The sequence below is a fragment of the Zonotrichia albicollis genome, chromosome 2 (genome assembly GCF_047830755.1).
Source record: "Zonotrichia albicollis isolate bZonAlb1 chromosome 2, bZonAlb1.hap1, whole genome shotgun sequence".
Taxonomy (NCBI): Eukaryota; Metazoa; Chordata; class Aves; order Passeriformes; family Passerellidae; genus Zonotrichia; species Zonotrichia albicollis.
This window is the reverse complement of record NC_133820.1, coordinates 29,228,670-29,243,720: the sequence shown is the minus strand read 5'-3', so window position 1 is coordinate 29,243,720 and position 15,051 is coordinate 29,228,670. Positions and strand designations below refer to the sequence as shown.

The 15,051-nt window shown below is 39.7% G+C and overlaps 1 protein-coding gene across 1 annotated transcript in view; it reads right to left on the bottom strand.

Annotated features, from left to right (window-relative positions):
* Positions 1-4,952: 4,952 nt before the first annotated feature.
* VEGFD (vascular endothelial growth factor D) overlaps positions 4,953-15,051 on the bottom strand; it is a 30,447-nt gene continuing 20,348 nt past the window's right edge. Inside the window, exons 3-7 of the mRNA XM_005491776.4 lie at positions 13,365-13,555; positions 11,061-11,209; positions 9,832-9,929; positions 7,212-7,407; positions 4,953-5,614 (exon numbers count right to left, since the gene is read on the bottom strand). Coding sequence (XP_005491833.2) covers positions 5,488-5,614; positions 7,212-7,407; positions 9,832-9,929; positions 11,061-11,209; positions 13,365-13,555 — 761 coding nt within the window. The 3' untranslated portion in view covers positions 4,953-5,487. The remainder of the gene's footprint in view (positions 5,615-7,211; positions 7,408-9,831; positions 9,930-11,060; positions 11,210-13,364; positions 13,556-15,051) is intronic.

Below are 15,051 nucleotides of genomic sequence, written 5' to 3'. Positions count from 1 at the left end.
TGACCTTTCACATTGAGTAGTATTGTAAAGTATGATAAAAGTGGAAACAAAGAAGAGTGTTAATAGCCTTGAAGTCAAAATGCAGACCAAGCCCTGACACATCATTTTGTGTACTCATTTTGTTTTATTGGCTTAAGGAGCACTTTCCTTTTATCTTAATTTAAAACAGATTTTTTACCCCTGAGTTAAACGTTTTTGTGAGGTTTTTAAGTAACTGCTGATGTTGGAGTCTGATAAATAAAATGAATGGCAGTACATCACTTGTAACCCCTGCTTGTTTGTTTTTTAATGAAGACTTTAATAAATGAGAACACAGATTTACTTGGCCTGGTATCCACCTTGTAGTTCTTTGCAGAAAGAACAATTCATTCCACAAGTCCAGAATTAGAAGATGACAACCTCTTTGGTATTTTAATGTTGAAATGCATTTACCTGTTATTTAGAAAATACAAAGGAAATAGGCAGCTGAAGGAGCTTCCTCAGATTTAGTTCTGGGTTCTCAAGATTTTTCTTTCCTTTTTTTTTTACGCTACTGCAAAACAAAATAACTTTAATCACATAAATCCTGGCTTGCAGTGATACAAGAAAACAAAAAATAAACCTAAGCAGATTTACATTTGTTTTTGCTGGAATACAGGAAAGGAACTTACAAGTCAGCTGGAGTGGCTGCCCAGAGGATTCCTACAGATTTATATGTTTGCAGTGTATATGAGTATGGCAGGATTTATGTGTGCTCTGCCAACCCTCCAATGAGTAATTCTTGCCATAAGCAATGTCACAGCATATGACCTGTGATAGCTTTTGAAGTAAATGAGAGCAGTGCTTCAGGACGTGCTTCAATTTCTTCCATGTCACCAGCATTTGGTAAGGCCACAGGTACCTCTGTCCTTCTGGAAGTCAAGTACGGTTTTTGCAAGTAAATAAATATTTCCTGACTCTTTCAAGCAGTGTGCATATTTAGCTATTTTTCTGATATTTTCTAATATTTTTCTGATATATATTCATATTCTTCCTTGTCCCCTTCCTGAAGAAAGCACATATAAGTAGAAGCTAGCTACTCATAAAAACTGATGGCTTGAGAAACTTCATGTGTGTTTATTTAGAATTAAAAATTTATATTTAAGTACTGTCATTCCTATTACATACATAGCACAAATATCGCATTAAAGATATCCCTTACTATATAAAAATTAAGACACACCAGGAATTTTTAGCACTATTATTCCGCCTATGAAATCTGTAAATCATGTCCATATGCCTAAAAAGCAAGTCATGCTGAACACAGTAATAAAAGGCCTTTCAAACTTCAAAGAGAACATTCCACTGCTCAATAACCTTCTGTCTCTGAGGGTCATTTAGTCATAGGTTAAGAGTTAATGACATCAGTCAAAAAACAGATCTGCTATGAATTTTACATACCTCATTTAATTCTTCTGAATTTTTATATTAAGTATCCTAATTAAAGTTAATCTTTTATATCAATATGAAAAATAGCATAAAGCATTCCTATTTTAAAGTTTGTTGAATATTCTTAAATGAAAAATCCAGAATTTCACCAACTAAATAGCATTGAATTTTTATAGATTCTCACCAAAATCTAATTATCTGCATGTGTTTGCATCTTCACCCAGACCTTCCTCTTAGTCCTGGTCTTCCACACAGAGGATTTGTGGCTATGCCATAGAGTTAGTGGCATAGAGGTAGTTAGTTAGTTAGAGTTAGATATACTTGGGGCTGTGGCAGTGAAGACCATCACACAGCACTGTCATTCACAGCAATGTGCTTCAATTCTTGAGCTTTTCCACATGGTGTTTCAGTGAATGTTACAGATTTGCACTGAATGCTGTGGCTTTGGTAATTTTCTAATGGTTAGGACAGCAGGGTAGCAAAGAGCAGCACCCTGCAAGAGACTGGCACAGGGCCTTAGGGGCAGATGATCTGCTGGGGTAGGAATTTATTGTAACAGAAAAAGGCTACAAGATGCCTGTAGGTTTCACCAGAGCTGACAACCCTGCTTGAGGCATGCAGAAGTACATTCATAAGAATGTACTTCTAGAAATTCTAGAAACTAGGGCTGAGAACCTCTAAGGAGAATCCAAGCTATAAACTAGATAAAAACTTGTGTGTTGGCTGTATAGGTCATGCTTGCTAGTCAATGCCACCACAAGCAGTTTCCTTTTCCATCTTCACAGTAAGCCTAAGAACCATTCTTAATCCACAAGCTTTCAGACACATTGCTCCTGCAAAACAGAAATCCCTCACAGGTAGGAGAACCTGTAGGGGGTTAAATTCAGTGAAAATAACACTGAATTTTACACTGACCTCCAGATATATTTTTGACGATCACAAATTCTCTGTTGCTTGAGCATGTTTGTACCTGTCCTGGTTTGGGCTGGGATAGAGTTAACTTTCTTCTGAGTAACTGGTACAGTCTTGTTTTTAGTATGAGAATAATATTGATAACACACTGATGTGTTGACTATTGCTAAGCAGTCCTTACTCTAAATCAAGAGCTTTCCAATTTCCCATGCTCTGACAGAGAGCAGATGCACAAGAAACTGTGAGGAAGCAAAGCCAGGATGGCTAACCCCAATGGGACAAGGTGATATCCCATTTCACATATCATGCCCACCATATAAACTAGGGGAGTTATGGAAGGGCAGTCCCATCACCACTGGGATGCACTGGGCACTGGTCAGTGGGTGGTGAGCAATTCTGTTGTACATCATTTGTGTTTCTTGGGGCCTATTCCTCTCTCTCCCCTTTCCATTGCAACTACTACAAGTGGTAGCATTATTATTTTTATTGCTGTTGTAGCTGCTATATTTAATTTTGTTTCAATTGTCAAATTATTTCTACTTCAACCCATGAGGTTTGCTTTTTCTTTCCAAATCTCCCCACTAGTGTGGTGGTAGGGCAAGTGAGTTGTGGGGTACTTAGTTACCAGCTGGAGTTAAACCACAACATTATCAAAAATATTTGTCTAAGTGTTGAACAAAGTGATCCACAAGATTTAAGAGCAAAATTTTGAGGTTAAAGGTTAAATTCACCCAGAGGCTTAGACTGAAAGCAGCATATGAATATAGCAAGATCTCATCTCACTCCATCCCACTGGGATCTTCAGTCCTGCATTGCACTGGTATGTTTTTCAGTGGAATGGGGAAATGTGAAAAGCTCAGAGCAGGGCTCACAGTGGTGGCCAGTGATGGTACCTTTCCAGCCTGGGTGTTCTAATGGCCATTGTAATCTGCTGGAGATGAGGTGGTTCATGTTCAAATCCCTCTCTAGCTCTGTAAGAAGAGCTTTGGGACTTGGTTTTCATCCCCTCAGTAACTGCTTTGTCTGAGAGTCTTCTGGGGTAGAAGCAGACTTGTCTCTCTGGCAAGAGCATTCTGTTTTGAAAAATGAAGTGAATTTATTCACTGGTCAGGACATAAAACTAAGGAAGCCTCTACAGATCAACACTGACAAGACACAGATGTAATTAATACAGCATTCCAGTTGCTAAACTCTAGGATAAACTAGGAAATGTAAAAGCTTGATTTCTTTCCACATAAGTTAGCTTTACAAATACCTTTGGTCTTGCATAAAGGTGCATTTTTACTCCATATACCTCTGGTGCTACCAGCTAAGTGTCAGATTTGCCTCTGCAGCTCCCTGGCTTTCTGAGTGTGCTACAGGTGTAATTTATTGGCAACACAGACATTTGGTCAGGGTGCCCCCGTGTGGGATAGAGGAGAAGTGATGGGGAAGTTCACTCACTCCTTTCACTCCCCTGTGGAGCTCAGGGACCTCACAGGTGTTTGAATTCAGAGCTTCTTGGAGGAGCAGGAGAGATGTAAGGGTGTGCTTGTGGTACCAGACTGCTTCACCTGGTGCTGCACTGGGATTGCCTTCCCCTTCCTGTCCATGCAGAGTCCATGCTGGTGGCACATGTCCTTCTCTCTGGAGGGGCACCCACAAGCAAGAGCCCAGTGCAGACCAGGGTAACCCCGCTCCCCCAGGATGCTCCAGGGGCTCCCCCAGGATGCTCACGGGTCACGGGATTCCAGGCCAGCTCACAGGACAGGCAGCACAAACAGCCTGCAGGTATGTTTGCAGAGACCTAGGTCCCAGCTGGCTTAGGAAACACTCTCAACACTCAGGATCAAAGCCTAAATGCCTTACTGAGACTAAAGGCATCTTAAATTGTTTGGTGCTTTGTCCAGCCATTCAGTCAACCTTATGGGATTTGCCTCTAATTTTACTATAAAGCAATCTGGTTTTCCTATATGAATAAAAAAAAAATCTTAGTTGCACATCAGAAATCCATTTCCCGTTCCCTGTGTTGTGTCAAACATTCCATCTCTGTAGCTTTTGTTTCATACACTCTATTCCCTTTGTTCACAGTGCAGTGTAGAATTGGAGAATTCAGCAACTGGGAAAAAATCATACCAATGTCAAGACTACACTTCCAGTTCAGGATTATTGCTCATAATATTTTCTCTGGACTAGCTCACAGCAGACTTCAGTGGCTCAGAAAATAGTACTGCCCTTTTCTGATCTGGTTAAAGCACTGTTACTCAGGCCTCACACTGGGGAGAGGAATTTCAGTGCAAAGGAGATATTCTCATTGCGTGGTAGGCTAAAAGGAAAACCTTCTTCTAGTGAACAGTGCTTTTCCAAAAAATTACTGAAGAGTCAGAACTAGTGGGCTGTTATCCCCTTAGGAAGATTAACACACTACACCAGAAGCAAATAAATAAATCACACATGCTGTCAAGCAGACATGGGGAAAAATGCTTCTTTTTTACTGAAAATATTGGGCCAAGTGACCTTGTTTCAACCTGGGTTTGGGATCCAGTCCCAGTGGAACAAATGTAAGAAAACTGTACTTGAAATGGCTATGGGGTTTTTCTTATTTCCTTTCTGTTGGGCAGAGTTTTAAAATAACAGAGAAAAATCAAATCCACTCGAATAACTGATGTATTTATTTTCTTATATACACTTAAATATGGCACATCTGACAGTAGTTGTACAATAAACACAAAATGATAATCAAAGCTGAACAGTAGATCAAATAACTCAGTGCTGAACCTATTAGAAGCCAAATCCTGTACACTGAATTTCTGAAGAAAGTTTTACCCAGGAGCTGCATTAGCTAAGGATTCAGAGGCTAAGATTATCAAGTCTCAATTTCTGAACGACTGGCTGGAGACTGTGACTCTATTTCCAATACACAGTTTCATCTTCCATAATGTAACATTAAACTGCTACTTTCCAATCTTTCTTCCGTGCAGCCAGAAATTCATCAGCTGTTGTTACCTCTTAGAGAACAATTACCAGTGTCCCAGAGGATTCACTTGCAGTTAGTGATTAATAAATAAATGCAGACTGGATTAATTCTTCTGCTATTAATGTGGAAGATGTTCATGTTTACTATTGTTTGAAAGTCAGTGACAGCTACTTTGCAAAGCAGTAGATTTTCAAAGAAAAGGGGAAGCTCAGTCAAGGAGTTTCTCTGCTTTGGGACCCATGAGAACCTCTCTTCTCCTTTGGACAGCGACAATGCCTGGAACAGACTGGTTTGGCAGTTGGGCATGTTCTGGGTTGGGATGGACATCTGTCTTCACAACTGTTTGATTAAGGAGAAAGAACACAAAAGAGAAAAGCATTTTATTGTAAAAATTCTTCACTGTCAAATTCCTCAAATTTTTCATCATTGAACACTGCAGTGCTCCCTACACACTAGAAAGGTGTTGACGTCCTACAACAGAGGGAGACAAGAATTTGCTGCCTCACAATTTCTATCTACAGCAACATGTCTTGCAGTGGTCCATTTGTCCAGATTCACAACTTAAGTGATGCTTTCCTTTCTTAAGACCAGTGAAGTCCCGAGGGTTAGCACTGGAAAGTGCTGTCCTTGGACTCTGAAAAGCAGCTGATCTCATTTCATGGTTCAGCTTTGCTCCTCCAGAAATACTGCATGGAAGTCTGGCATTAAGGTATCCTGCATCCAGGTTACAGGAATTTCTAGAAGCCAAATTCATTAAACAAATTATCACATTGCACCCCTCCCACCTGTCTGAAACATATAAATACCCAATTCTTTCATGCTCATTTTTAGCTGTGCTAATTGTTTTAGCTATTTTTATACTTTATATTTTGTGTTTGTCCTTGTTTTCAAAGCTGAACCTGAAGATGCAAATGTTAATTCTTCCACAGCATCTTCCCTGTGAATGAACCTATGAAGTCACTGGGAGTGAACCCTGTGGGGGTTAAACCATGTGAGCTACAGCTCTGCCAAGGCACCCAGGGAAACTGGATGCTGACTATCCTTATATAAACTTTGAGACTAAGCTGCTGCATGCTCCTAGGCCTCTACATGGGACCAAAGCTTTCTGAAAAAATTAAAATTTAACTAATCCATGAGGGCATTTTCTATCTGAGATTTGACACAGAAACCTCAAAACTGATAATACAAACAGATTAGAGAAATTCATGGAGCATAGCAGCCCCAGAACCAGTTTCCTGCTTCTCAGTGGAGTCAGAGCTGGTTGAGTAGATACCTCAAAACTAATAATAAAAACAGATTAGGGAAATTCATGGAGTATAGTAGCCCCAGAACCATTTTCCTGCTTCTCAGTGGAGTCAGAGCTGGTTCAGTAGATTTATATGTGTACAAAATTGCATTAGGTTTAGAAAATTACTTGCTCTGAGGACAAACTGGATAAGGAATGTGCTGTGTGCTCTGTGTGCAAATTTAGGGAGCCTTTGTCCCTAACCATCCATGAGATTTCCTTCAGCTGGCACAGAGAACAGCTGGCACAGGATGGGTCCTGCCTAACTACAAGACTCTGTATCTCATTGCAAAAACTCATACCAGTTGTAGTACAGTTTTAATCACCATTCCCTAAAAATTAGCAAAAAATAAAAAGGTAGTAAGTATTGACACTTGAATAATGGCCTTGTACAGATTTCTTAAAAATACAAACAAACCTTAGAGTCCTTTTATACTATAAGTATTGTTGTTATTATTATTATTATTATTATTATTATTATTATTATTATTATTATTATTATTATTATTATTATTATTATTATTATTATTATTATCATCTCTCTAGCTTCAGCAAGGCTTTTTATCCCAAGTGGACCTCCTAGCCAATTAAGCACTTGCATTTCTAATTCAGCTCTTGCAGTGTAGACACTGAATGGCAAGGATCACTTACCTGCAGGTTTCAGCATGAAATATCTTGTGTTTTAGAGCACAGCTCTCCTGGCTCTCCCTACACAAATAGCAGCTGCAGTTCTCTTTACTTTGAAAGAAATCTGTGGGACACTTATGTCTACAGATGCATTCACAATTTTCTTCATCAAATTCCATATGTTGTCCACACATAGCCAGCTCAGCAAGAGAAGGGAGTCCTGCAAAAGCACATACATCTTTTAGCAGTAAGCTTTACATGGATAAATCCTGCTTTTGAAGAGACTCTGTTCTATATTTATTAGGACTCACACACGTACTTTCTGATAGATTCTAGACTTCACAATTTCTGTTGCAACTTCCTGTGCAGAAAAGGACTAAAGAGGATTGCTCTGATTATTTCACTTTATTCTAATTCTGCTATTTCTTGTGGGTTGAACTTAGCACAAAAAAATTTTGGGTGATGTATATTGCAAGAGCTTAGTGTTATGCTTTGGAATGCACAAATATTTACTGGACAGGAAGTTTTAAAAGGATAATCTCAAAAAGGATTTAGTCTTCAGTTTTAGGATTTAGGATTTGTACCCATGACAAAATGGCACATCCATGCAAACTACCACACCCATCACATGTGTGCTTCACTACACAGTCCCTGCAGAATTTTTTTAGCAGCAATGCTATGTCTACTGTGGGGCAAGCTGGCCTAGCACTTCAACAAGGAGCACATTCATATTTGTCAAAGATGAAAGAAAATACCTCGTTTCAGAAAAAAAAGCCAGAACTGCCAAGGGAACTCACTGTCTAATATCTTCCCTGAAAATGCACATCTGGAGCACAATATGAAGCTAATCCTAGCAAAAAGGGAACACATTTTGTGAAAGCTTTATTAAAAGGCAAGCAGCACATCCCTGGTTAAAGGTCATGGCATATAAGGTGTCATTGGGAAGGTAATTTCCTGTAGCTTTACAATTAGCTCTTGGACATAACCTATGGAATGTGAAATGTAACCTGCACCTCTGCCATCTGATCCCTGATCTCAGTGGCCAGAAAAGGTTTGCACCTTACTTGAAAGAAACTTCCATTATTATTTACTCAGTGATGAAAAACCAATATCTCAACAGAATAAGACCTAGGGCCTATTGAAAGCAAGGAGGGAGTCTGCCCAAAATACTTGGAGGACAAACCCTTTCCTGTGGGTGATAAAACCTGGCATGTGTGAAGTGGTGTTGAGTGTTTCAATCTCACTTTGTTTCAACATCAAAGACAGATTTTAAGTTATTTTGTCCCAGCTACTTGCCAAACACAATGTACTTCAGAGAATGGTATTTTTGTGAGGAAGTATTGAGTGTATGTCAACAAAAGCCGTAATTGCCTTTGTTGCAAGCCACAGATTTTAATGCTCCAAGCTGACTATACAAAAGACTGAGTTAAGAGGGCTCTGGCTATTCTCAGTCCTTCAGACTCAGTCTGAAATAGAGTACTAATTTTTTCTGAACTGAAAAGTCTAACTTGCGTTTGACTGCCTAACCTGATGGGCAGAGGATCTTATCCAGAGTGAGAAAAGATCCACCAGAAACCACTATGCAAATTATTTCTTGCTTATTAACATTAGGAGACTGCAATCAGTAGACCAGTTTATGAGGTTATTTAGCTTTATTTTAGTTTGCTAGTCCAGGAATTGCTCACCAGATTAATTTATTTTTGCCTTGAGTAGTTTATTCTTTCTCTTGCTGAATGTAGCTTAAAGCACAAAGGCAAGGTTTCCTTCTCTGTTTCCTCTAGTGCTATGATTGTGTTATTTTGACCAATTTCCTGAGAAAAACAATTTTAAAAAACTTTACACAGGACTTGGAGAAAAATTTATTTCTTTTAATATTTATTGCCAACAAGTATGTTTAGACGTACACAATTATCACCCAGAATATTTCCTGCAATTTTCTTTGACAAATTAAAATTTTACAGGAGAAGCAGAGGAAGAAAGGCAGTTACTATTCTTCTGCAAATTTTATTCTCTTCCATTTCCTTACACAGAGCTGAAGAAGTATACAGACATGCTCCTGAGTATGCAGGGTATTTCTGTTTGAAAGATTCCTGAATAATTTAAGATTATCATTAAAAGTGCTTAAGTATTTTAAAAAGTTATACGATTTTTTGCACTAAAACAGCTAACGTGCAGGACTGGTTTTGTTTATCTTATTGCTTATTAATTATTTTCTTAAGAATTAAAAATAAAATAATAATTTAAAAAGCAGTACCTGCCCCATGCAGTGTATTCTAGGGCATTTTTTTCTACAGTTAAGAAGATTTCCTAATGCCTGTCATAGGAAATGACAGATGCATGTGAAATAAAAATTTGCACAGGGTGCCTACGTCACAAAATAATAGAAATACCTTCCTATGTCCTACTCAGGTTGCTGATACAGAAAGAGTAAAACATCCAAGCAAAAAAACCTCATGAGATGAGGGAAGCACATATGTACGTTTATTTTCAGATGAGTTTCCACACCATAATCCAAGTCTATGTAGGGATGTAGAATAAAAACTTTAACTCTCTCAATGTAAAAAAAGTGAGAAGAAGACCAGAATGAGAGACAAAGAGTTTGGAGAGAGTATGCAAAAGTGTCTTTTTGTCATTCCATCCTTACCTTCTCGTCTGTTGGAATGCTGTGTGTCTATTACACATTCGCATTTGTCACTGTCCCAGACCCATCCATTATGGCAAAATTTGTTGGTAAAGGGGCATCTAGAAGAAAAAGAAATTGAGATAGGAATCAAAAAAAGTTAATTAGGGGCATCACAGTAGCCATTTGGCAAAATGAGCTGCTGGTGTGCTGGGTCTGCCACCTGTCCCACTGAAGGCCTGGCATTACAATGTGCATTGCTGCTGCAAACAGAAGGAACGGGGTCTGGGTGCCTCTGATGACAGGGGGGAGCTCTCTGGCTCCCAGTGACACAGGAAGGAAGTTTAGCACCTATTTCAGATTACAGCCTTAGGAAAAAGCTACAGTTTTGCAGCTCCACTTTTCCATAAAACAGCTTTACCCCAGGCAGAGTGGTCTTTGTCCTGCAGTATTCATGTTGTGTAACTTTACTGAATTTTGCCTTGCTGCCAGGAGGTTCAGTTCCAGTTTAATTTGCCCATGCTCATGGATGCACAAGAGACTGTTTCAGTGTCAGAGGAACAGATTGACTTTTAGGCCCTTTGCCCCAATGTGCAACTCAAGGGCAGTGATGGGGACCAAATGCAGGGCTTGACAGAGATTTTCAAGCTGACTTCCAGTGAATCACTCAAGCTATTTCGGTTTCTAGACTTTTTGTTTATTTATGTAGCCTTTTCTCACCAGGAGTAATTGTATTTTATGCCACATTTTGGAGTGAGATGTGAGGTCGCTTTTCTCCTGCCCACAAGCCCTAGAGATGCAAACCAAGACTGGATCAAAAAGTGAAAAGCCAAGATTCACATTGATTCTGACCCAACATGCCATAAAGTGTGACAGAGGGCTTTACCTTGAGAACTCAGTGTGCCCTGGCTAAATAATGCACAAGCAGAACTGCTGTGTCAGGCTGAAAATGTCTGTGCACACATTCTCAAATGGCTCCAGTGGAGCACAGTGGCAATATGAGCACTTTGAGTTCCTGCTAAAGAACCTAAAAATCTTAGTGACTCTAGATGCTGCTGAACTGGCCATCAGTTTGTTCTGATGACCATTCACTTAAAATTGACATGGTTTGGGTGTACTTTCTAACCCTGAGTGATAACCAAGTTATCCAGAAAACATGTTGGGATTACAGAATGAGAAGGGACCACTATAACATGCAACTCAGGACAAAACAATTTCAGTGTGTGTAGAAGTTTGCAAATGAGGGAACTTACCCATCTTCCTCTGGGTACTGGACAGATCTTCGTATGATGGTGTACTGCTGGCGCTGGGTGGTTGATGTGCACTTACAGGCCGTGTGATTGGCAATTTTGACGGGCACAGGCTCAGGAACACTTGTCAAGGGAACCGAGATCTCAAACAGCTAGATGGTACAAATAACATTTATTTTTCAGCTTCCATTCTACAGTTAATAGTTAATTAATAATTACAATTTTAAAGAAAAATCCTGTATTCCTTTCCACCATTTTCCCCACCCTTGCTCTTATCTAGAGATAGTTACCATACAGAAGTGCACTGAGGGTTTTGAAGAGTAAGCAATGCCCATCAAGGTAGGAACTTGCCAAAATGGACATCCTGGTGCTGTATTACAGCTATTAAACACCCAAGACTACTCAAAATTATTTGCAAGCAAACACAAAAACCTCTTTTGGATGCTAGGGCAAAATGGGAAAGAGGTAGGTATTGAGAACTTTGGTTTTGGTTGTACCATCAGTTGAGTCTCTACTACTTACAGAGACAGTTATTTAACTGTCCTTGGGTATAATCACAGTATGCATCTTCTCTGTGTAGGAGCTGTTGAAGGAACCCACACTCCCTCTGCCCCTCACACCAGCTTCCTTCCCATGGAAACCAAAGCGTTGGGCACATCTTGGTGTGCCAGTATGTCCTGGCTTAAAGCTGCATCGCCTGCAGGGACTGAGTATTCCTGAGCAGACTGCTTAGGCATTAAAACTTACATGTTGCAGTGTCTAACTAGGTGGCACCAATATCCTCCAGTTGATATTTTATACCAAGAGAAGAAATTCTCTCACTAATATGGGAATATGGAAATAATTCCATTAGATTAATAAATCTGGACTGATGGTGGTGTATCCAGAAATGGAACTTAGCTGGGGACTTTGGAGGGAATGCTTATTTTGAAGGATGCTAAAGGAATGTTACACTCTGCAAAACTGCAGTTTTTCAACACACTTATGAACTGCTGCTCGAAAAACACATAAATAAATAAATACTTAGCCTGACCTAGCTCCCTGAGCTGATCAGATGTCTTTTGTGTGTGGCCAACAGCTCGTAACAGCTTTCCCCTTCTGGTGTGGAATGAAAGCAACTAATGAGCATTGACGCAAGAAGGACAGGCCCTGATTTATTTTACTCCAGCTATATTCCAGTACAACCAGACACAGTGGAATTACATTCCAACAAACACAAAATAAATACAGAAGTGAATTGGACCTGTTCCCCATAAGGGCTTCAATTTTCTTTTTGAAACAATTGCCCTTGATCTTTATTACGATTTAAAGAAAAGGCTTTTTCCTAAGTAAAATTTCATTTATTACGCCAAGTGAAATAGGAATGCACAAGATGAAGGTTTATCAAAGAGGACCAGTGTCATGTGCTTCATCTGTGGGTATGAATCATAGAATCATAGAAAGGCTTAGTTGGAAGGGACCTTGAAAATCAGTTCCAACCCCTTACCCCCTCCCATGGGCAGGGGGGACACCCATTAGTCCAGATTGCTGATGAATGATGGATTGTTTCATCCACAGGGTGGATTGAAAGTACTAAACTTGGAGCTCTGCTCAGCCACCCACTGGAGCAAGATATCTCTGTACATAGCCTCTAGTGGGAGTCTGCAGAAAGAAGCTGTCTGGCTACTCTATGCTCAGTTTTTGGGACTGCTAATTACAACTTGGGTATTGCCTGTTGCACCCATTTAAGAATTGACTACTGGTTTGTGCCTCTCTTTCCCTAAGAGGTGTGTGAACAGGGACATTCAGATCCTGAGGCATGCTAATTAAGAGCATCTGGTATCTCCTGATGAATATGTCTCCTTTTTTGGCTTGCAAAATTGCACATCCAAAATTATTAGCCAGAGCCTTCTTGGCACAGATGAGAATGTCAAAGTGCAGAGGCCCAACACAACAAAATTCCCTGGGGTAAAACCTTGGATACAGAGGATTCCCAGGAGACAATGATCTCAAGGGGTCCCCAGTCCAAGTGACAATATTTTAAAGAAGAATCTAACCTCTGATCACCATGAGCCTGCAGTCACTTTCTCAGGACCTGATTTTCCATCTCTACACCCATAAAAACAATTTTTAATAATGCAACATGGATGTAAAATGCTATTGTACACTCCTGCATTCACTCCACATGGATAAAGAATTAATTCTTCTGTTTGTTATGATAGCGCAGACAGATCTTTCATAACAGGATCTCAGAAACCAAACATCCTCCTTCCCCTCCCTTTTTGGTGAGCCAGGGTAAAAAGAAAACAGATGAATAGCCTCATTTACCGTTTTCGACACGTAAGTTGTACTTGTGTTCATGCAGCTGAGACTCTCCTCGTTGCAGCAGCCTCCACATCTGAACACATTCACACAGGGAGGCTTGAAAAATTTGTTGGTTGTTGTACCCAGTTCTTTGGCAACTTCCACACAGGTTTCCCTTGGCACACACTGAGTCTTTTGCCATTCTTCATCTATGACTGGAGAAAACAGCATTTTTATGAACAATCATGGCACATCTAAACCTCCTGATTAGTGAGGCAGAAGCATTATATAATTAAAAATGAAGCGCTGGCAGGCCATTTGCACTTACTTGGATCAATTTGCACTTATTTGGATCAATCTAAGGACCAGAGGGACTCTGAGTGCAAAATTATCCCAATAACTTACACCAGCTGCACCGGCAGAGAGGTTGTTGCATTTATCTGCCTTTAGCTTTCAATGCAAAGGAGCAAAATCTCTGTTAATTCCAGCAGATCAGGTAGAGCTGCACTGATTTCCCCAGTCCCACAGTGTCTGTCTGGCCAGGCTGCCTCACACCCTGTTCCCCCTTGCTCCTGGGTATCCTTTCCTGTTGTCACTTTATCCTCTCTCCAAGCGCACCCCAGCACGGACTCAGCAGGGCCTGGGCCTTGGTGCAAAAGCACATTAATGACTACCAGATTCTGGTCAGAGGGTTTGAGTCTCCTGGTGGATGTCAGCCAGAGAGCACAGTTTCCAAAACGCCCAGTGAAATCCAAGACAAACAGTCTCACACCTCAGCACCACCAGGGGGTTCAGGCTGAATAACAGCAATATGAATTCGAGCGTGAGTCGTCTGTTCAGAACACCATGGCATCTTTCAAGTTTTGAATTGCTGTAGACTAGTAGACTGGGCTTGACTGATTTGTCAAATTCTGACTGTGAAAAGGAATAATGCATTAACTGTCTGAGCCAGACAGAGAAAAAAGTGACATTTACCTAATAAACATAATACAGTCTTGAGTTTTCTCAGGAGGTGGCTCTCCTTTTTTTGCCTTTTGCTTACTTGATTCAAGTTATGGAATTGCTCACAAGTCATCAATGCTTATGCTTTAAGTTCTTCTTAAAATGGTGAAAAACATTTTTCTTCTTTACCCTTTACATCAGGCTTGTGAAAGATGAAAAGCAACTTTTAAACTATTAAAAAAGAGGTCTCTCTTCCAGCACAGTCCACCTCCCTACTATTGTAAAAGAAGTTCCTATATTTACAGTGAAGTTCTGAGAAAAAAGAAATCTTGGAATACTTTTAACCTACAAGCTATTCCTCACCTTCAGGTGAAGATCTGTTTTTCTCATTCCTGACTTTCCTTTTGTTATTTTAACTTTTTATTCAACTGACTTTGTATACTTAAATAATTTTCTTTGTTCCTGAAAAGTCCTTAAATGTGGTTGATTTGCTCAATTTTTCAGTCATGCAGAGAGTACAAGAAATAAGAGTTTGATGTCTGAATTGTGAAGAAGAGGCATTAATTAAGAGAAGAATAATCATTAAAATTAATAGAATTTTCTAGAGTAATGTTAGTTCTATCAAAACACCAATCTAATCCTAACATTAAAATAGAAAATAAAGTGTTTGCCAAGCTTATTAATGTATGTGCATGTAATCACTTCAGATGTCACTTCAATGAGCACAAGCAGCGATGACCTTTCAGCTGCACACATCCTCACTTTATTA